A 23,070-nucleotide genomic window follows, 5' to 3' on the forward strand; every position below is an offset into this window, starting at 1 on the left:
GAATATAGTCTTTTTTTCTATTTGGATTATTTTATCAATATTCTGAAAGTGTGATTGGGTCATAGTAAACTAGAAATTGTTTTTGTTCTTGAAACCTGTCTTAACAATATATAAACACAATCTTGTAACCTTTGTGCACAATAGAGTATTTCCTTGTAATTCCATAAAGTGAATTTAGTTCAGATTTTTAATCTTTCAGTAAGATTGTACAAATTTATGTTTCCAGAATATAAAATACTTTCTTCAAATCTTTGGCAACACAGGATATAATCATCATCAGGGTCGTGTGTGTGTGGGTGTGTGTGTGTGTGTGTGTGAGAGAGTGGGGGGGTGGTAAGGAAATAATTTGGAAAAAAGAATAGAAAGTCCAAGAAATTTGATAGGCAGGAGACCAAAGAGAGAACATTGTGGGTAAGTCAGAAGAGATAGGAAAATCAGAATCAAATGTTACAGAGGACAAGGGAGAAAAGAATTTCAGGATTAGCAGGGAAGTAATATAGTTGGCACTTTTTTAGCTTTTAGCAAATCAATCATTTTTTGTAGTCTTGAGCATTTCTACAAACCTATTAAGTTCTTTTTAAAATGTTACATTTTAGTTATAATTTGTCCTTGTTAGGTTGCAAATACTCATACATATTATGACTTTATTTTAATGTCCTAGCAATATAATCTCGATATTTATTGTCCATATTTGTGTGTATACTTAGTTATGCAGGGTATTTTATTCCCTGGGTAAACTCTTTTTAAATGGAATTTTATACTCCAAGCACTGCAGGCAGGCATTCCTTCCCCCAAGCCCCCGCCTCCAGATGTTGCCGCCTCTCCTCCCCAACACATTGCATTATTTCTGATTGTCAGAATTTTGTCTTTTGAAGGTGTTCGGTTTGGAGGAGACCTAGAACATGGACATAAACAACTATAATGTGAGAAAACTGTCAATCTTAAGGAGATGTAGCAAAAGTGACATAGAGGAATAGTTTTTATACTGCCTAGAATACTGTACTATCATTTGTCAGTAGCTTAGTTGGAAATAATTCTAACCGAAAACTATTACCTTTATTCATTCCCTTCCCCCCTGAATTTCACTTAATAACTGACTATGGGGCCTTCCCGGTGGCACAGTGGTTGAGCACTGGGTTGCGAAGCTGCCCGCAGCCTCTGCAGCGCCGGTTCGATCCCCGGCTGCTCCCCGGCCACCAGGGAGGGTCCCACATGGCTCGCGGACCTCTCCTGCCGCCCGCTGCTCCTCTCAGCGGTGTACTTTGGTCCTTCTGCCTGCTCTGTTCCCCGCTCTGGCTCTGGTGAGTTCTCTCACACTCCCCTGCTTCTGACTGTATCCAGTGCTTGTATAAATAAATAAATAAATCTTAAAGAATTGCTTGTAGTCTTAAAAAAAAAAAAATAACTGACTATGCATATTTTCTGTGGTTCTTGCTAGTCTTGACAACTAGCTTATGAGCTATTTGAGGGCAAGTACTGGCTCTAATTATGGGACATCTAGCAAGCACCAAAAAAAAAAAAAAAAAAAAAAAAAAGCTTAGAGATTTACATTACTAATGAGTCATGCTTGCCTTTTGATTTGAAATGCTTTTAGTTACTTACCACTAACTAGCTTGTGCCTTCTCTCTCAGGCATATTTGCACCTCTCTCAAAGATAAGTAAAGCAAAAGATCGAAGGAAGAATATAGTACACACTTCGTCTACAAAAGCTGCTCCTCTCATACGGTCCCAGAAAATTGATGTAGCGCATGTAACATCGAAAGTAAATACTGGTAGGTCAAACCAGAAAGTTCAGTATTTTCTTCAGCTTTTCTTATGTTATTTGTGGGATTCATTATATTTTGATTGCTTCATCCTTTTTATAAGCTAACCAGTAAAAACTGAATTGAATAAATTTAACAAAACCTGCATCCTGTTTTTAAACCTCAGTCATAGTTTATGATTTTAATATTTGGTAAAAGTGTTTCTGCTTTGTTGTAAAAGCCATGCCCTAAATCCAGTATCTAAAAATAAAATCTGCTATATGATTAGAACATACACACCAATGAAACCACATCTGGTTGCACATCCAACTGAGTGTGCACAGTCATAGTTCAGCTGTATTAGGCTAGCTTTACCTATAAGCATCGTGCAAACACACTGGTGAGTTAAGGATCAAACATTAGGATCAAACAATCAGGCAACCTTGAAATGGTTTCTGTATTATTTAGAATTCCTTAGCTAATTGTTAAATAGGCTTCAAAGATTCTTTAGTCTGATTTGGGGAAATTGAGGTTTTCATATGGGCTGAGAGTGTTCTTTTCTTTTGCATTTGAATGATGAAATATTGGGCCCTGCTCTCTGTGAGTTTCTCTTCCAGCATGTTCTCAGAGTGGATAAGGTTTAGATGATGAGGAATGTCAGCTTTTTAAATAGCAAATACACTCTGATGTTTAACGTTAAAAAAAATTCATTTGCTGAAAATGTTTTTTATCTGTGTCCTAGGGTTAATGACATCCAAAAAAGATAGTACTTCTGAATCCACACTTCCATTGCCTCCTGGTGGAGAATTGAAAACTGTAGCAGAGAAAGATGGTAATATAATCTTCTATTCTCAAGATTTAATTTACCGATGGAATTTTAAAATAATAATGATATAGTTTATGTGGGGTCTAAGTTTTGAAATTTGTAAGGGACAAATCATTATGGTAAACATTACCCTTGAAAATCCCTTCAGCAGCTCATAGTGAAGCACACACATTTGTACCTGGCTCTTTCTGTAAAGTATTGTACTATGATTTTTAGTATGTGGATGAAAAGTTGAAACACTAAAATGAAATCTGTAGTGCAGATGACTTGATAACAATGTTTAAAGTTGCTTTGACTGTCAAATCCTTGATTATTCAAAAGTACACCTGCTTGCTTTCAGGACAATCAAAGCATGTTAATATTAAACTTTTGTTACTAAAGACCTATTAACAATTTTTGTATAATTAAGATGGGATCTACTGTCATCTAAAGAGGTGAGAGACAGTGGTGGTGAGTAGGTAGTTTAAATTAATTGATGTGACAATACTCTCTTAGGTAAGATTGTCACCATATAGTGTGACTCCTCAAAACACAATTGTTTGTGCTATAAAATCTTGTGTGTACGAACTGTGATATATTTGGGTGCAATCAGACATTCAACTTAGCTCTAGACAGTCCATATCTGAGGACGCCAGAGGGAGCTTTTCAGAGGGTTTACCTGGAAACCTGTCATTGGTGCAGCTCTTCCCCCTCCTCTGATGGCGCCTTTTCCTTTCCTTGGTTTAGTTACACTGCTCGGATCCATCAGCAGCTCCTCCTCTACATCTTCCTTGGAACACAAACAGAGCCACCCCAAGAAGCCGAATGCAAGTAGCAATAACAAGAAGACGATGAGCAAAAGCTCCTCTGTTTCATCTCGAGCCAGTGCTGGTATCTATGGCTTTTTCAACCAGGCTTTCTTGGTGTTTTTTATCTTGGTTTGTTTGTAAGTAGATTTGCTCTTTTTAAATGTATAGAAGGATCCCTTTATTTCATTCAGCTTGAACTACTTGTACTCCTCCCTGCCCCCTACTGCCCCCCCACTGTTGCCCTCATGTCAGCCTTCCCTGGAGCTCTCTGCCATTTTCTTGTCTCAATTAACTTATTCTCTCCCCCTGTATCTGAGTCCTCCGATCCTTTAAGGTTCATTTTAGAAATTCATGATTGCACCTCTGATGCTTGGAAACTGTACCATTGTTCTCGTTCTTTATGGTTTAATCTCATTTCTAATCTAAACCCAAGAATACTAACTAACCTGTATTGTAGACTTAGTCTTCTCGGTACTTTACACACCTTATTTCATTAATTCTCAAAATTAAGCCTATTATGGTCAATCTCATTTTATGAGTAAGGAGCCGAGGCTGAGGAATGTGAGTCCTGCTGCACAGTCACACTGTGCGTGGCACGCTGGCTTGCCCTCAGGTCTGCCGGAGGCTGTCCCTGACGCTGTCACATTCCAGCTCCCTGCCAAGGGCCCGCCTCTTTTTCTTATCCCCATGGTCTCCAGCCCCCTCATGGCCGGCTGATAGCTGCCCATCATTATTACAAGACCAGTCTATGGCCACCCAGGCTATTTGGGGACCGCACTGTCTTATTGGCTCCAGTGGAGCTTCACGTGAGGTCTCTTCATTTTGTGTTTTAGTGGAGGACTTTACATTTATTTTCACTTAGTTTAATCTTAGGAGTTTCCTCTGATCTGAATTTTGTTCCTGCATCTTGCCTAGTTTTTTCACACACCTTTGTGTCATTTTCATATTTGAAAAACATGCCTCAGCTTTTTACCCAAGTCATTGTTTAGCACTAGTTAGGGGAGAGTCAGAGACACTCCCAGCCTGGCTTAAACTAGCCATAAGGTCCACATAATCCCATTCATTGTCCACATGCTGCAGTTATATGGAAGGAGATATCAAGCACATTATCAGATTTCTTGTTGAAAGCAACATGTTGAATTTATTGCAGTTCTCTTATTTACGTAATAAACTTGTCCAGAAAGAAAATGACACCATTTTGACATAAACTGCTTCTAATGAACCTCATAATAAAAACCAGATTCTTTCCCCAATACTTTTAATAGTCATGTTGAACCAATATTTAATATAGAAAATGTTCATGACAACATTTTTTTTCTCTTAAAAAAACCCTAAAAGTATGGAAGCTAGAAGGTTTGCCAGAAGTTGTTTACCTAGAATATTTATTTTCTGACTAGCTCCCTCTCCTGCCCCAGCTTGCCCCTAGTGCCGTGGGGAGCAGGGGTGGGAAGGGGCAGGGATGCAGCAGCCGTGTAAGGCCTCCTTCATTTGGAGTCTGGGCTTTTGACACATACTTGATTGGAAGATTTTTATGTGGGTTTGGCATTACCTTTTTATCCTTTCTGAGCAGTAGTTCTAGTGTACCTGTACGTTTACCTTTTTTTCCATTTAATAAATTCGAGGGGTTTGTTGACCTGCCATAGTAAAGATGCAGAGAGTTATCAATTAGAGTGCCGAGGAGGCCTCTGAGAAGGGCAGGGGGAACAGAAGGTACGTGAGAGGAAATGCGTGTGTGGAGCCCCAGACGCATTTCTTTAAGATGGTTTTCTTGTGTGAGTAGGTATTCCACTTTGCCTTTAGACTGGCATTTGAGGGAGATGTGGACAGGAGAGGGTGGAAGTTTGGGATAGAGAATAGAAGAGGGGCTGAAGGAATGGGTTAGGGGAAGGAGCCAGGCAGGGAAGGAAGTCTGAGTTCTCAGCTTCATTGTGCCCCTTTGTTGAACGTGCAGTCCTGGGTCACCTGTCTGCGGATGCCCTGGGGACAGGCCTGAGGAGTTCTGGCTCCGGGTCTGAATGTTAATCCAGGTGCCACCCGCTCTCTGAACACCAGGCCTCTGTGACTCCCTGAGCTTCTGTCTGACCTGTACTTATAATTCTCATGAAAGCGTTTTGTAAACCGTGGAGTCCTGTGAACATCCATCATTCCGAGGCTCAGGGCTTCCTGCCACAGCACTCTGTCCAGATCCTCCTCCTCCTCCACGGTTATGCTCCTCTTCTGTTGCCATGTTGTAGTTTCTTGCCCTTTATGACAGAGTGGCTTGTCCTCCCGTACAGCTCTCTCAGCCTCCCCAGGTAGCCACTGCTGCCATCATCTCTGCCAAGGACTGGGGCATTCTCCCTATGTGTCTTTCACCCACATGTCTCCTCAAGTATTCCTTCCAAGTGTCTCCACACATCTCTGCTCCATGTGTCTTCTCCCATGTGTCTCCTCCTCCACCTTTACCAGGGTGCAGGTCAGAGCCGAGAAAGCAAGGGAGTCCAAGCACGCACGGGTGTGTTTGGTTGTAAGGCAGGAGTGGCCACTTAACTTTGCCCCTAGATCCCAGCAGCACTGCCCCCAGCGGGAGGCCAGGTTCATGGTATGCTGGTAGTTGTATTTCTGGGTGCCTGAGATCTCTTCAGTGAAGAGAGAGGTGGGAGTATGATGTATCCCCAGTGAACAACTAGCTTCCCTAGGCCAGGGAGTGACAGGCTATGTAGCCCATAGGCCAGCTGTGCATTACCACCTATTTTTGTAAGTAAAGTTAAATAGAACCATGCCATGCCCTCTTTGTGTCTGCTTATTACAGCAGCAGGGCTCAGTGGTTATGACGGATGGTGTGGCTTGCAAAACCTAGAACAGTTGCTTTCCAGACTTTTACAGAGAGCTTGCTGACCTCTGTTCTAGAGAGAGTGCCCCAGGGCCAGCCCGAGAGTTAGTGTACCAGGAATGGAGGGTGTGACATTCCCAATTATCTCAGGAAACCTTTCAGATTTAGCTTGAGTAGCTTGATCTCACACGTGGGAAACACACGGTGGATGGTGTATGCAGTGAAAGGCATCAAAGGTTGAAATCTCTAGCTCACAAAGCTGGTTAAAACACATAGTGATTTTTTTGGTTAATGTGCTTTTTGAGGTCTTCTTTTCCCATTTGCTTTTTTTTTTCCTTTTTTTTCTCTTTTCCCTTTCCCCTCCCCCTGCAACCAATGAAACAGGTTTGAATTCCTCAGCAACATCTATAGCAAATAATTCCCGCGGAGAGGGAGAACTCCACGTTGGAGACAGAGTGTTGGTGGTAGGCCAGAGAATCGGCACCATTAAGTTTTTTGGGACAACAAACTTTGCTCCAGGTATTCATCTGTGTATTCTTTGCTCAATTTGAATTCTTTAGGCTGCGACAGATTTCACATTGTACACGTAAATACAATTTAATTATAAAGCAATCTTCATCAACAGTTGTTGTGGATGGTTAATGAATAAAACTCAGTCTGTTTTTAGTCAGGTTGACTTTTACTCACAGAATTTTCTTGCCATTGTGTTTTGAATTGTCTAGTATTAAATTTGTTGTTACTCTCCAGTTTTACTCCATTGATTGCCAAATGTGCTAAATGACAGGGAAAACATGTCAGGATTAGATTTTTGCTTCAAGCATAATCTTTCAAATGAGTAGCTAATGAGTTAACTGTGTATAGTGTTTATGGGGGGGGGGCGGGGGACTTGGTGAGAAAAGCACACAAAAGGGTTCAGAGGAAAGTGAGGAGGCTCTTGACCCTGGGGCCTTAAAAGTACTGCTTATGGGGCTTCCCCGGTGGCGCAGTGGTTGAGCGCTGGGTTGCGAAGCTGCCCGCGGCCTCTGCTGTGCCGGTTCGATCCCCGGCTGCTCCCCGGCCACCGGAGGGGGGTCCCGCATGGCGCGCAGACCTCTCCTGCCGCCCGCTGCTCCCCTCAGCAGTGTACTTCGGTCCTTCTGCCTGCTCTGCTCCCCGCTCTGGCTCTGGTGAATTCTCTCACCCTCCCGTGCTTCTGACTGTACCCAGTGCATGTATAAACGAACAAACAAACAAACAAATAAATAAATAAAACATGCCTCTATAAAAAAAAAAAAAAAAAAAAAAAGTACTGCTTATGTATTCATTCCATTCTAGACTTAATGCTGGGTTTCTGAAAGTAAAGATGGTCTTCCTTCTGCATTTTCAGTGATGATGCCTTCAAATAGAAAACAGTTGAATGAAGCCATGTTTATATGTTTTAAACAGCAATATGCTATTTTGACACATGGTGGCATTGCAGCATTTTAGGAAACGGTTACCTCAATCACTGACTTTTAAAAGGTCTCTAGCAATCTGTCAAGAACTGTGAGGGATCTGAGATCCTGCCTGAGTTGCAAGGAGGAAGTTTAATTGCTGTAGCTTCCTGGATGCTGCCACTCGGTCGTGGGCTCCTGGGTCAGAGACAGAGGACAGTGGTGTTCAGAGCAACAGCAGTGCCCAGAGGATCAGCATTTTCCTGCATTGGTTAGCTGAGCCCTGGTTCCCAGAAGTTGTGACAGAGCAGGCCAGGTGACGCCAGTGCACTGCGGGTCATGCTGCGCAGAGGAGCCCTGAGAGTAAGGAATCTGAACCTCTGCTGGACCATAAACATGGTTAGTGCTGTTTTGTGATGCTGGAGACGGTCTCTGTCCTCCCACGCTGTCCTCGCCTCAAACATCCATGAGAAGACAGCACCTGTCTGCAGACACCCAAACACGGAGACCTGCCTCCCAACACATCTTTGTTTCATGAACACTTGTAATTGCAGCCCGACTACATGACTTCGGAGGGTTGTGTTTTGTCGTTCATGTCTCTCTTGGGTCTCCAGGTAGCCACTGTGCTTAGTTAGGTGATTCTTGATAAAATTCTTGTAGTTAAAACTTAGGAATCCCGAAGGTAGGTGGTTTTTCACAGTCGCCGTAGCTTTTGAGTTCCTGTCTCTGACTGTAGTAGACAAGGCTAGGATGTTTGATTTGTCATCATTTTAGATAGACTTTTAATTTTTCAGTTGCTAGTGTGAAGCATTTAGAAATTTGGGAAGTAATAAGCAAACATAATAAAAGTTGGAAGCTTTGTTAAAGTCATTCTGCCCTTTTAGAGAATAGGAGCATATTTCTGGTGAGAGCAAAATTAGATTGACCATTTCTGTAGAATAGTAATAAAGAGGCTTTTTGGTGATTATAAGACCTAGACCAAAGAGAGGTCCTATCTAGCTCTTAAGCATTTTTATCAGTGCTGCTGAAAGAAAATGGCCATTTCAATGGGAAGGTATCTGTGCCTGTAGATACCTGGAGAGATAGTGTCTCTGTGCTACTTGTGACACTGTTTGCTGATGTTTTCAAGATTTAGATGGTAAACATTTGGCAATGGGAAGGTGCAAAAATGATAGAGGGAGGCATCAAAAGCAGAAGGAAGTAAAACTTGGAGAACTGTGACTAAGCACTTGGAGATGTAACACTGGCAACCAGACTAACCTGGTTAATGACATTCAGAAATGTGCTGACCTATTTTCAGAGCATTATTGTGGCTACACAACCTGTTTGTACACATTACTCTGTAGGTGTGTACATAGTGGGGCTGATAAGGTATAAAGGGCGATGATCATGCCCAAGTCTTTGAACCCAAATTTGAGTGTCTTGAAATGGGCTTAACATTTCTTGAACATGAGATGAAAGAAAATGAAGAACGTGTTGGTTGTCTTTTTAGAGGTTATATAATTGACCTATTGAACTAGTAATCAGAAAGAAACAGTATTTTCGCATTTTGGAATTTGTGATCTGCACTAAGTTTCTCCATAACTATTATATCCTATTTTTTAAAAAGATTTATTTATTTATTTATACAAGAACCAGGGTATAGGCCAGATGCGTGGGAGGGTGAGAGGATTCACCAGAGACAGAGTGGGGAACAGAACAGGTAGACTGACTGAAATATACTGCTGAGGGGAGCAGCGGGCGAGACAGGAGAGGTCTGCTGTGCCATGTGGGTAGCTCTCTGGCTGCCTGGGGATCGAACTCGTGCTGCTGAGGCTGCGGAGAGATTCATAGTGCTGTGCTCAACCCTTTGCACCACCAGGGAGGCACAATATCCTAATTTTTTATATGATCCTGATTGTGGGGGACCAAATACAATTACTACTGTATTCTCCTTTTAAGTTTAAAAAAATGAATGGACTATGGGTTTTTTAAATTGGTTTTGTGGTCCCCACCATTTGAGAATCCTTACTCTAGGAGTTTGTATCCATTCACTTGATATTTACTGCACGAAAAACAACCTCACTATTTTAATTTTAGGCTCTGTAGAAAAAGGAAATATTATTGCTTTCTTCTGAGTGGGCCCTTTTAAATACTTAAAAGTCTTTTAGGAGATTCTTCTCATTAGCTAACCTAAATCTTTTCATTTAGTTTAAAAATGATTTTTCATTTCATCTTGGATAGAAAAAAAAAAAGACTATGAAGAGTTACCACGGTGTCTAGTCTTATTCCCCATGTTATTTTGTCCTTCTTAAATTATTTAAGACCTGTTTTTGTGGTTCTAATGTTGGGAGAGTAAAATAGAAAGATTGCATATTCATTTTATGACTTACGCATCTCAATATTATGCTGCACTTCTCTGACTTAAGCAGCACTCTGTTACCAAGTTAAAGACAGCTTCTCATTCATTAGCTTTTAGATATTTTTGGTCAGACACTACTCGCCTAATAGTTAATCCTTGCCAAATTTGTGTTTGCGCATTTTAGCTTCCTCCCTTAATGTACTACTCTGCAATTAGGGTTATCAAATGTTTTTCCTGTTCACTTTTCAAGTTTTATAATTTTATCATTTGAAAGCTTAATGATCATGATGATTATCCATCATTTTGGTCATTTGTGAAAATGTTAAACCATCTTAGACTTTGGATTTGTGTAACAGCCTAACAATTTTGGATAAAGTGAAGATAATTTTAATCCATCCCATGTTCTTGTTCTAGGATATTGGTATGGTATTGAGCTTGAGAAACCCCATGGCAAGAACGATGGTTCGGTTGGAGGTGTGCAGTATTTTAGTTGTTCTCCAAGATATGGAATATTTGCTCCCCCATCCAGGGTACAAAGGTGAGAAAAATGGCATGCCTGTTTATTCCCAGGAACTTTTTGTGCTTGTGATGGTTTCGAGTTAAGAGTTCCTAGTTTTGTACTGGGGACATGCGCTGACTACAGCTCATGTCTTCTTTCAAGGGGTTAACCAACCACCTTCTTCAGAGAGAGGGCTCATGGAAAGCTAAATTTGCTTTGCTGAGGATTTGCAATTTTAAAAACCTCCTTTTATTCCTCATTTGCAAACCCTGTGAGTATGTGTAGGCTATTAGAAGTGGCGTTTGCAGCTAAGAACAGTGAGAGCAGCAAGCTTAATCTGTCATGCAAACAAAAGTAAAAATGCTCTCTGATTGCTTCAGTCACATCCTAACTACATTAAATTTCCTGCCAGCAGGCACCCCATTCATTCTCCTACAAACCTAATGGAACCAAAATGGCTTTTTCCTCTGATTTCTTTAGTTTTCAAAAATAGATAGGCAGTAGATCTTTGGGGGAAGTGAAGCTTCAAGGATTTATATGTAATATACCTCCTCAGTGTTTCTTCTAAAGGTAGCACACTTTTGTGCCAGCTTTCTGTGGTTTTGAAAAATAAGTTGGGCAGAAACAAGACCTCTTGAAATCCCAAGTATCATTATTTGAAATGATGTATGTGCTGAAAAAATTAACTTGGCGTACTTTTCAGTGCTTGGGACATGGGATGCTAATATTTAAATATGAAATAGCATATGTGGTGTAATCATGTTCATAGCAATAAATCTGTAATCACAAATTTGGAGTTCTGTCTGGTATTCTTTCAACCAGGCCAATTGCTGCCTCTGATTGGCAAGTCTATCAGTTTTTATAGTCATTTTCTGTTTTTCTTATTGATTAATTACATGTATATTTTTTTATTTCCTTCTTTTGTGATAGAATTGATATTTTTTCCTTAATTATGATAAAAAGCACTTATCATACCATACCCTGCTGTTTAGAAAGTATCGTCAATTAAATGTTATTTTATTTGAGTCTCATAAATATTTGGTTAAGTAAGCTGGAAAATAGCAATAACTACTGCAAAACTTATTGAGAATTTAGTAAGTGGCAGGCTCTGTACTATGGCTTTTAACTGCCCGACTCATCAATTCCCTCCCCCCTCCCAAACCCAGCAAGGTGTAAGGTGTTCTGATCATTGTCATTTTGCAGGTAAAGAACGTTGCCAGAGGTAGTCACTTACCTAAAGTCATATACCTAGAGTAGAGAAAGCTTTTCCTCTGGGTGGGCGGGTGGGTGGGTGGGATTTCGATGAATTAAACTGGCGACAGATAAACAGGAGAAAAGGCATACACATTTACTAAATTCTAATCTTACATGCCTGTGGGAGTGTTACTTAAACGAGTACCCAAAAGAGTGGTGAGATTGGAGCATTTTAGACCTTCTTAAAAGGGAGACGGGAGAGTGAGAAAGGCCACTGAGGGGAGAGAGCAAGTGACTCTTAGGGAAGAGAACTGGGTCCTTAGGAACAGGATGGGAGACACTGTACAGTTTATGACCCTGTCCGTGTGGGTGTGGTGCCGGCTTCCCCTCTCCCCTCCGGTGACGAGACACTCTTCCCTGATGATGAAGCTCCAGAGGAGGGAACTTAAGACCATGGAGTTCTTTTTTGTTTTGTTTTTTAGAAGTTCTGTTTTAGGCAGATACAGGGAGTTCAGAGAAAGCCACTTGCTGACCCTCGGGTGTCTTGATGGGGTCGGTGGGGGGGGGCATATTTTGATCTCCTACACTAGTTAGTCAGCTACTGGTGGAGCTGGACTCAACTCAGCCAACTCAACTCCCCCCCGCCCCTTAAGCCGTTGCTTTTAGATAATTTGCCCCCTTTTTTGGTAATTGTGAGGCGAGCAGGTAATTGCTTAGGAACCACGCTTGTGATACGCCAGGCCAGGCTCTGTCTGAAGTGCTGGAAGTGTGTTCGCCCCTCTGCAGCAGCCCAGGGGTCAGGCGCTGCGATCGTCTCTCTCACAGGAGAGCAGAGGAAGACTTAGGAAGACTCTCTAAGGTTAAGTAATCATGCAAGTGTGCACAGCTCCGGGGGGTGGGGTGGGGATTTGAACCCAGGCAGTCTCATATCAAAGGATGCGATCTTAATTAGCCATTGCTCTGTAATGGTTATGAGAGACTCTGACCCCCTGCAGGACTGTATCTTACAGATGATTGATTTGGGAGTAAAATTCATGTGGAGTCACCAGCCTTCTGGGTCCTCATATTACTTTGGATGCATCTTCATCAACTCCTTGCTCAGGCCCCTGACACCTTTGATGTGTCTCCTAGACATGCGGAAGGGGCGGGGGCTGCTCTTCCCGTGTGCCATTACCAGGGAAATATAGTTTGGCATGTTGCAGACATTGCACAGTAAACACTGATCAAATCTAGTTCAGTGCTTTTTATGCTGTAACAGCTTTTCTTTTTTATATTGTGAAACTGCGTTCTTTGTCATGATTTCATCGTTTTTCCCCCTTGCCTTGCTTATGAAACCTGGTTTTTTTTTTTTGTTTGTTTGTTTTGCTTTTTTTTCTTCCCCCTCCCTGGACTTCTATTTGGTCTTCTTTAAGGTGATTAATTTAAAAGCAGCCCCCTCCTCTTTAAAGAAACAGACTGTCTCTCTAAATGAACTGCTGTCTCGATCCAGCTGTCTTCCTGTCATCTTCTGATTGTCTCATTCATCACCATCAAATACTATTAAGTGTCTTTTAGCACTTTGTGCTGTGCTAGGCATTCTATAAGCAAATAAAACAGACATGGTCCCTGATTTTGAGGAGTTTCTAATTTAAACCAGCCTTGGAGCTCTTTCAAGACACTACTGGTCTTTACAAAGGAAGAATTTTAAATGAGGGCCTGCTCAAGGGCGGTCATAACAAAGTGGAGCCTTTGCTCAGGCTCACCTTTCTCACAGGCCTCCCTAGATTGTAACTGGCCTTTCCCTTCCATTTAAAAAATGCGCCTCTTGTCCCAGAGCTGTTGCACATGTTATTTCCTCTGCTGTCGCCCAACTTCCATGTAGTTCATGCCTTTTCTTCTATTTACATATAAACCAGCTGTTATTTCTCTAGAGAAATTATAAGAAAACTCACTGACTAGACGTAATATTTCTATTCCCCCATCTCTATTTTTTGCTCAAGTGGTCTTCATTAGCATAGTGTTCATTTTCACACTCTTGTTTCTCACCATTAGGTATTTATTACTAATGGAATGGATCACTTTTAGAATTAAGGTCTTCTCAACTGTCTGTCACCACTTAATTCGAGTGTCTTTCCTCTTTATCAAGTCATATTCTTTGTGTTCATCAGTCTCTCAGTAATGGCTATATGTTGTATATCATGTAAAAATTATGCATATAAATTACAAGGTGAAATTGCAATATTGCAAGAATTGCAGGATTTCTTGACAGTGGCAGAGTATGCCAGGGAAAGTGATTGACAGAATGAAGTCTTGGCAGATTTAGGTCAGTAAACAATGGAGAGAAAATAAGATTGTTAAGGTTGGCTCTTTTAAAAGAAAAATGATTTGGGTATCAAAAAAAAAAAAAAGACAAATGTGTTTAGAAAGTGACCTTTCTGGTTGTGCTTACAGTAAAATATATAAAGTAAAAGCTGTTGAATCGTGTTAGCCATACAATTGTATGACAGACAGACTCAACTGCTGCCTTGTTTGCAATTTAAGAATTAGTGATAGTTCTACAGTTATAATGTAACATATGTCAGTATGTTAATATGTTAATATGAAATAAATTAACTTTCATTTTCTTAGTTTGATCTTTGAAGATAAGATGCCAAAGAAATAAAATCAGGGCCCTTATTTTTAGTGAATTAATTTTAACTTTTTTTCAATACTATCTTTTGATAGCAAGGGCCTCTTCTCTTTGTTTGCTCTTTGTCTCTGATGCTAGATTGACATTTATTCCTGACTCATAATAGATGCTCAGTAAGTGTGTGCCCGATGGGTGAAATAAGAAATAAACCTTGGCCTGAGAAGCTCAGTTAAGAGTCTGTCATAACTGTGAGAAACGGCTACTTGTAATGAGCTGTGCATTGCTTGTTGTTTTTTTTTTTTTCCCCACAGAGTGACAGATTCCTTGGATACGCTCTCAGAAATTTCTTCAAATAAACAGAATCATTCTTATCCTGGTAAGACCACACAATTTTATTCCTAACAATTATGCCTTTCCTTTTATTTATTTAAAAATGTTTATTGGAAAGGGTGTATGTATACAAAAGAGTGCACAGAATGTGTTTGTAGTATTCATTTAATTGTAATCAGACACAGGTTGCCCCTCACCCCAACCCCTCCCACGACTGGCAGTGTTGGTTACCTGTGACCCAGGGTCCTTCAGCCAACTTTGAAGCCCTCAAGCCTGACAACCCACAGCCTCTTCTGCCTCCCTTTTCTTTTGTTAAATACCGCATCCTTAGGGTATGAGTCTTGAATCATATGTTCATTATTCCTTTGTTTTTCTTTATGTCTTTTTCACTTTAGACATATCAATGAATCATATGTTTACTTTTGATTCTTTGCTTTTTTTAGTGTTGCTTTGAAATATGCTACTCGTTCTATACTTGATGAATATTTGAGTTATATCCTGCTTTTTTTTTTTTATGATTATAAGCTATGCTATCATGCACCTTTGCAAAAGCTTCTCTAGATGTTGCCAGCACAGGTGACCCTTGTCTTCAACCTGTTAGGGAAAGCCAGGCTGCCTGCAGTGCTCTCTGTGGCTCCTCACCACACTAGCACTAGTCTTGTTTGATTAAGGAAAATTTGCTAATCTCATGGATTTAAGTGGCTTCTCACTGTGGGTTTTTTTTTTTGTTGTTGTTTGTTTTTTTCATTTTATACATTTTTTATGTCATTTTTCATTTTTGCACAATGTATACATTTTCATCTTGGTTATAGTCCCCATACAATTCCCCCCCACACTTGCCCTGATCCCACTCTCTCCTCGCCCCTCCCTGCAGTATGTCTCTGGTTTATAGTTGCTTGTTGATTTTGATTTTTACTTCATTATAATTAGTCTTTTTCCTGGTCCCTTATTTAGGTTTTCTAAATTCCTGCTATGAGTGAGACCACTGGGAAATAAGCCAGAAAGAATAATACCAGGTGGTCTCACTCACTGTGGTTTTAATTCACATTTTCCAGGTCGTGACTGAGGCTGAGCCTATTGTCATGTGTATGGGCCATATGCATGTCCTCTTTTACTTGTGATGTGCCTGTTCAAGTTTCTTGCCCATTTTTCTTTAGGGAGCCTTGTCTCTATATCTGATTAAACTTGTATGCTCTTTATTTTGGACACTAATATGCTGTCATTTATTGATGCTATTTTATTTGTTTTCTATTTGTTCAGCTTCCTTATATAGTTTTTCTTTCTTGATTTTACTCTTAACTGTATTTCTACCGCCATTTTTTCCATTCTGTTCTCCACTTGCATAAAAGTTATACCCTGAATATGCTTCTTAGTACCAAACTACAGGTACTTTGACATACATACTTAGCAAAGTTTAAAGTTAATCATTAATTTTATTCTTTCCCAAATAATAGAAACAATCCTTAGAAACAGTTACTAAGGTCTTCTATTTTATTCTCCCTTTGGTCTGATGATAGTAGTTTTCTATAATCAGTGTTTAATCAATATTTATCTAATAGAATCATATATTGACCAATATCTGTAGTAATTAATTTTCAGAACTTCCGCTTGTGTTAGCTGGTACATTTTTTAAAATTTCTTTTAGAAAGGGTCTGTTGGTAGCAGACTTCACAGTTTTTATTTGTCTTTTCTAATGATAGTTTTACTGAGTAAACCTAAAAATTGGTAAAAATTTTTGTTTGAAAGCTGTTTTCTCCATGCACGTTGACAGTGTAATCATACTATTTTCTGTCTTCTGTCATTTTTTCTGAGAAGCCAGCTATAAATCTATCTAATTCATTCTTTGAAAGTGTTCTTTTTGGACTGCTTTTAAAGATTTTTCTCCATTTCTGTGTTCTGTACAGTTTCTCTGTGATGTGTGTAGGTGGAGGCTTCTTTTTGTTTATCCTGTTTGGCTTCATGGGTCTTCCTGGATCTGGGAATTGGTATTTTTGATCAATTCTATAATATTCTTGTCTGTATACTTCAAATATTCCTCCTTCATTCTTCTTATTCTTTCCGTCTGAAACTTGATGAATAGTCTAGGAAACTTTTCTCAGGTCTTTTTGATATTTTTTTTGCAACTTTGTCTCTCTAGGCTGCTTGCTGGATATCTTCAGATTTATTTTTCTGCTTCCTGACTCTTTCTGCTATGTTTATCGTGTTGCTTATTCCAGCCCTGACCGTTATTTAATGATAAAATTTTCTTTTTTTTTTCTTATGCAATTCTGTTTGGTTTTTACTGTTTATTCTTTCCTCATATTTCCAAGTTTTCTTTTATGTCTTTAAATGTTTAGAATATTGTTATATTTTATGTTAAATAATTCAATAGCCGAAGTCTCTGTGAATCTGATTCTACCATCTGTTTCTGTTGAGCTTAACTCATGGCACCTTCCTTTCTTTATAGTTTCACCATTTGTTATTGTGAGCTGCGTCTTTTACTCAGAACGTTATGTATGGGAAGTCTTTGAGGGCTGGGCTAATGTGCTCAGAAAAGATGGTACTTACTTCAGCCAGTGGTCTGCAGACGCTGTCGGACTGGATTGCGTTAATTTATAGTCTCTACAGTTTTGTTATCTTACACAGACAGCATGCACGTGGTTTATGATCGCAAATGTCTAGGAATCTGGTGTATACTCACAAATTCTGAGGAGAGAAAATGCTGCTGCCTTTGCAGCTTTAACATAAGCCAGAGGCCACTTTTTCTTCATCTTCATCTGAACTGTCTTTCATGTCGTTTCTCACTTGACCTTACACCGAGGCTGAGCCATCTGGGGCCCTCATGTTAACCAGGAGTCCCCACCTCACAGGCCCTGGGCTTTACGTCCTTCCTTGCTGCCATTGCAGACGCGGTCACAAGGGCAGAAGGTGAGATCCCCTGGGATTCAGTGGCAGCCCCCGGTGAGATGGTGGAACACAGAGGCTGCTGTGGTGCTTGGTTGCCTCTCATGGTGCCTCCTTTTGGTTTCTGGCTTCTTTGACATCGTGCTTTTTGTGTCCGCTCGGAAGTATATATTTTTAAAATTATAGTTGTCTTAGGTTATAGTCACTTTAATCAAAAAATCCATGTGACTCCTCTGCCACAGTTGTCCTAGCCGGAAATCCCATCCTTTTAAAAATCAGCTTCAAAAAAATTTACCTTTTGTGAAGTCTTTTTTTTTTTTTTTTTGTAACTCATTTGGAGATGATAACAATCATAAACTCTGAAATTTACTCTTTAATGTTTTACTAATGGACTATCTTTAAGACATGAGCATTTCTAAAACTATTTTTATCCTTTTTCCATGTTTTATTGAGATTATCATTTGTGAATAAAAAGAGTCAGCTTTCTCAGTGAATGATTCAGTTTTATTTGGTTCTCAAATAATCTTATAATAAAAGCCCCTCAAAGTAATATCATGTTCTTGACTCATCCATTCACCTATATGTATAGATAGATGAGCAAAGTAAGATAGAAATTTGTTAAGAAAACGAACTACTATTACATTCTGTATATACATATTTCTCTTTTATATTCCCAAGGAAACATTTGATACAAGCACACCTTGGATTATACTGATGGTTCAGTGTGGACCACCAAGCCAAGTGCCTGTTACAGTAAATTCACATGAACTTTTTGGTTTCCCAGCATATGTAAAAGTTATGTTTACACTATACTGTAGTTGCTAAGTGTGTAATAGCACTACATCTAAAAAAAGAAAAACAACACAATGTATATACTTTAATTAAAAAATACTTTATTGCTAACAAATGCTAACCAATATTTGACCCTTCAGTGAGTTGTAATCTTATTGCTGTTGGAGGCTCTTGCCGTGATGCTGAGGCCTGGGTTGATGCCTCTAGAGAAGCTGACAGATCTGGAGGATGGTGGCTGAAGCTTGGAATGTCTGTAGCAATTTCTTAAAATAAGATGAGTAAAGTTTGCTGCATCAATTGATTCTTCTTGTCTTGAAGGATTTCTCTGTAGCGTGCAATGCTGTTTGATAGCATTTTACCCCAGAACTTCTTTCAAAATTGGAGGCCATCCTCTCAAACTCTGCTTTATCAACTAAGTTTATCTTTCATCCCAAACCCTTTGTTGTCATGTCAGCAATGTTCACAGCCTCTTTGCCAGGCATAGATTCCATCTCAAGAAGCCACTGTCTGCTCATCCATAAGAAGCAACTCCCCATTGGTTTGACTTTCATCATGAGGGTTCGGCCATTCGCTTACAGCTCCAGGTTCTATGTTCTCTTGCTCTTCCCTCCACATCTGCAGTCACTTCCTCCACTGGAGTCTTGAGCCCCTCAGAGTCATCCGTGAGAGTGGAGTCAGCTTTTTCCAACTCCTGTTAATTGCTCTTAGTGTTGATATTTCTACCTCCTCCCACAAACCACAGATGTCCTTAATGGTATCTAGAAAAGCAAATCCTTTCCACCGGGTCTTCAGTTGACTTTGCCCAGTTCCATCAGAGGAATTGCTTACCATATCTGACAACTAGAGCTTACAAAGTATATTTCCTAAATAAGTCCTGAAAGTCTTGAACGACCAGTCAATAGTCAGAATGACTTCTTGACTCATGAGCTGTGGAATCAATGTTGTGGGAACACCCACAACATGAAAACAACATTAATCTCCTTGTCCATCTCCATCAGAGCTGTTGGCAGACCAGGTGCATTGTCAGTGAGTAGTAATATATTTTTTAAAAAGTTTATTTTTGCACAGAAGACCTGGGGTGTAGGCCAGAGGTGCAGGGGATGAGAGGATTCATCAGAGACAGTGTGGGGAGCAGAGCAGGCGGATCAACTGAAATACACTGCTGAGGGCAACAGCAAGTGAGACAGGAGAGGTCTGCTGTGCCATGTGTGGGTTGGCTCCCTGGCCAGGGATTGAACTCAGGCAGTCATAGTGGACTGTCACGATGGTAGTACTGGGACTTAACCCTTAGGCCACTGGGGAGGCCCCACAGAGTAATAATTTGAAAGAAATAATTTTCTGAGCAATCGGTCTCAACAGTGAACTTAAAATATTCAACCATGTTGAAAACAGATGTGCTCTCACCCAGCCTTCCATGTCTTCATTTATACAGCACAGGCAGAGTATATTTAGTATAATTTTTAAGGGCCCTAGAATTTTCAGAATGGTAAGCGAGCTTTGGTTTCAACTTCAAGTCACCAGCTGTTTCAACCCCCAACAAGGAAGCCTGCACATTGAAACTTTGAAGCCAAGGATTGATTTCTCCTCTCTAACTATGAAATTCCTAGATGGCATCTTCTTCTGATATGAATGTTTAATCTACATTGAAAATCTGTTTAGCCACCTTCACCATTTACATTAGCTGGTTCTTTTGTTTAACTTTACTCAGCTTCTACATCAGCATTTGCTTTTTTTCCCCAAATAGGAAGCTTTATATTTAAAGGAACAGAGCGATGAGACTCAATAAATAGAAATTTGCTCAGACAAACTTGTTGGTATTTTCCCCCCCTTCAGGTGGAAAATATCAAATATCTGAGCAATTGTGGGGTGGGGAATATAGACACCCCCCCCCAAGGGTTACAAGGTGCCAAGTTGTGTATTAAACAGGTTGAATATATTCATTTTCTCCAGAAAGGGCTTCAGTGACATTTGTTAGATTTATTGCTAGGTATGTTAAACTTGCTTTTTCTGTTATAAATGGCATCTGTCTTCTTTTACTGATGCATAGAAGTAGAAGTTAGTATTTTTTTGTTTGTTTTTGTTTTTTCTTTTTTTTTCTTTTTCTTTTTTCTTTTTAAATTATTATTTTAATTTTTTACATCATTGTTCATTTTTAAACAATATTTGCTTCCCCCCACCCCCTCAGGTGTAGTCCCCGTGGAGTTTCCTTCACCAGTTCACCTGTGCACCATCACCTCAGTCCCCTGTCCTCCTCCCTCCCTCCCTCTGACCTCTCTCTCACCTTCTCCCCTGCAGGATGTGATGGAGAAGACTTTTTGCCCTTATGTCTCATAAACCAGCCTCTGCTAACTTCAGACTTTTCTCCTGCTGCTTCCTTTCCTCACTCAGCCTTCATGGAATTGCAGGAAGTTAGGGCCTTTCTCTGGGCTTGACTTTGGCTTAAGGGAATGTTGTGGCTGGTTTGATCTTCTATCCAAACTACTAAAAGATTCTCCATATCAGCAATAAGGATGTTTTTCTCTCTAACCATTCATGTGTTCACTGGAGTAGTGGTTTTAATTTCCTTCAGGAACTTTTCCTTTGCATTCACAGCTTGGCTGCTTGGCTTAAGAGGTCTAACTTTTGGCCTGTTTCTCAGCTTTCAACGTGCCTTCCATACTAAGCTTCATGGCTCCTAGCTTTTGATTTGAAGTTAGCTCTTCCTTTTACTTGATCACTTGGAAGCCATTGTAGGGGCTAGTACTTGACCTGATTTCAATATTATTGTGACTAAGCGAATAGAGAGGTGCAAAGAGAGGGAGCAAGACAGGGAAGCAGCTGTTTGGTGGAGCAGTCGGAATATTCACATTTACCAATTAAGTTCACTCTTATAGCTCATGGAGCCTCAGACAGTTACAATAGTAACATCAAAGATCAGTGATCACAGATACCAGATATTAACAACAGCGAAAAGTCTGAGGTGGTGTGACATTTACCAAAATGTGACACAGGGGCTTGAAGTGAGCATGCGCTATTGGGAGGATGGTGCCAGTAGACTCAACTCTGCGCGGCCACAAACCTCCCATTCATCAAAGGCCTTTGCAGCATCTGCCAAGCACAGTAAAGTGAAGCATCATCAAGAGGGGTATGCCAGTGTGGGAGAACCTGCGGGAGAAGCGATGAAAGGGAATTTTTTATAAGAACTGCAAATTTGTGAGTTATTTTTCCTCTTCTGACCTTAACTTTCCTATTTAGGTTTTAGGAGAAGTTTCAGTACAACGTCTGCTTCTTCCCAAAAAGAGATTAACCGAAGAAATGCTTTTGCCAAGTGAGTATTCAGAAGATTTAGAAAAACACCTTTCAAGATGAACATGATGGGATTCTGTGAAGGAAGAGAAGTGGAATTTTATATCTTTTGCATTGCTTGGTAGCATTTTAACACATAGGAGAAAAGGTGTGATGAGTGTATTGAGAAGAGTTCTTCCTCCCTCCTCTGCAAGCGCAATTAAAAATGTCACCAGTGACTAAAGTAGTGTGCTGCGTATATTTTCAGAGGTTTAGTGCTGTTAATAAAAGTTGGAGGAATTTGCATTTTGTGTTGTCACTGAATAGGGTGAATTGATTTTAAACTGTTTACTTCATTAGTCAGAGATTCAATTTAATATTTTCAGCAATACATGAAATGTCAGGCCTATTTGCATAAAGTAATCTTACTATTTAAAAAAAAGCTCCTGCTTCCTTTTGTGGATGCACAGATCAGAGCTTTTGTGTAGAAAATGTCCATTCTTGTTTTATAGTTATTTCCTCCTGACTCAATTTATTCCCCTTGATTGTTTTCTGAGAATTTTAGATTTTTTTTTTTTTTTACTTTTAGAGAAGTAAGAGACTTTTCTGAACTGATTGGGTTAAGGAGTTTTTGGTTTGGGAGTTTTTTAACCCTTCAATTTTATGATTAATGTATGGGGGAATAGAGGGCCTCCAAGAAGGGAAGTGAGCATCCTGGCTTAATATTGGGGGCCCTTGAAGGCCCTGGAAATGAGACCCCAAGCACAAGGACTTGACCCCCCAGCAGCAGGGAAGGTACATAGTGGTCAGGCTTAAGGGTGTCGGGGGAGCCTTCTCAAGGACCTGAAATTTCCTTTGGGAACCCTGGCTTGTCCCAGGAGACCATTAAGTTCTATTTAGCAGGCTTGGCTAGGTCTTTTCCCTCCCTTTCTCAAAACCCTTACCAATTTTGAAGATTTTTGAAACTGGTCTTCTCACTTGAGTGGCTGAAAGAGTGTAAAGACAGTAACTTTATGCTCCAGTTTACTGAAAATTTGATTCAAGAGTTCTTAGGCAAAATGGAAGACATTACTGAGAAGAGACCGCCAGGATGCTCAGGATCCTGCAGGGGGAGAGGTATCACAGTCAGTGTCGAGAAGTTGGTGAGTGAAGCGCGTGACCCAGAAAGCCCCAAGCTGTGGCAGGGACACAGCAGGTATGGCGATGCGCAGGAGGGTCTGTTGGCTCAAGAGGAGGGTAGCAGTACTTACATTTATTTCCTTTGAAAATAAAAAGGAATGAAGCTGCACTGACATCGCTTCAGAGTGACACTACTGTTTTTAAACAAAGAAAGGAGAAATATACTTTTATTGAGGATATATAGTCAGTTTTTAAAACTCTTTCTGTAATTTTACCTATAGACCCAAATGTTTGGCGATCAGTGTTCCTGTGAGCCAAAGAAAGACATTCGGTGTTGGCAGATGCTAGGAAATCTGTCCCTGATCAGCTCTACCTTGGCATCCAGGGCATGTTCTGGTGACGGGAGGACCTTCTGCTGAAGAGGTGGTGTTGACGGTGTGTCAGGATGGGCTAGTCTGAA

At 40.3% G+C, this 23,070-nt stretch overlaps 1 protein-coding gene across 2 annotated transcripts in view; it reads left to right on the forward strand.

Annotated features, from left to right (window-relative positions):
* The window catches only part of CLIP4 (CAP-Gly domain containing linker protein family member 4), a gene marked incomplete at both ends in the record, with an annotated part of 43,381 nt that extends 21,843 nt beyond the window's left edge, over positions 1–21,538 (forward strand). Inside the window, 7 exons of one of the 2 annotated variants that reach the window (XM_084234514.1) lie at positions 1,632–1,772; positions 2,485–2,574; positions 3,295–3,438; positions 6,553–6,687; positions 10,336–10,459; positions 14,534–14,598; positions 21,462–21,538. In XM_084234514.1, coding sequence (XP_084090640.1) covers positions 1,632–1,772; positions 2,485–2,574; positions 3,295–3,438; positions 6,553–6,687; positions 10,336–10,459; positions 14,534–14,598; positions 21,462–21,538 — 776 coding nt within the window. The remainder of the gene's footprint in view (positions 1–1,631; positions 1,773–2,484; positions 2,575–3,294; positions 3,439–6,552; positions 6,688–10,335; positions 10,460–14,533; positions 14,599–21,461) is intronic. The other variant, XM_084234515.1, reaches the window with a different exon arrangement.
* Positions 21,539–23,070: the final 1,532 nt, after the last annotated feature.

This window comes from Talpa europaea (assembly GCF_964194135.1).
Source record: "Talpa europaea genome assembly, chromosome: 6".
Taxonomy (NCBI): domain Eukaryota; kingdom Metazoa; phylum Chordata; class Mammalia; order Eulipotyphla; family Talpidae; genus Talpa; species Talpa europaea.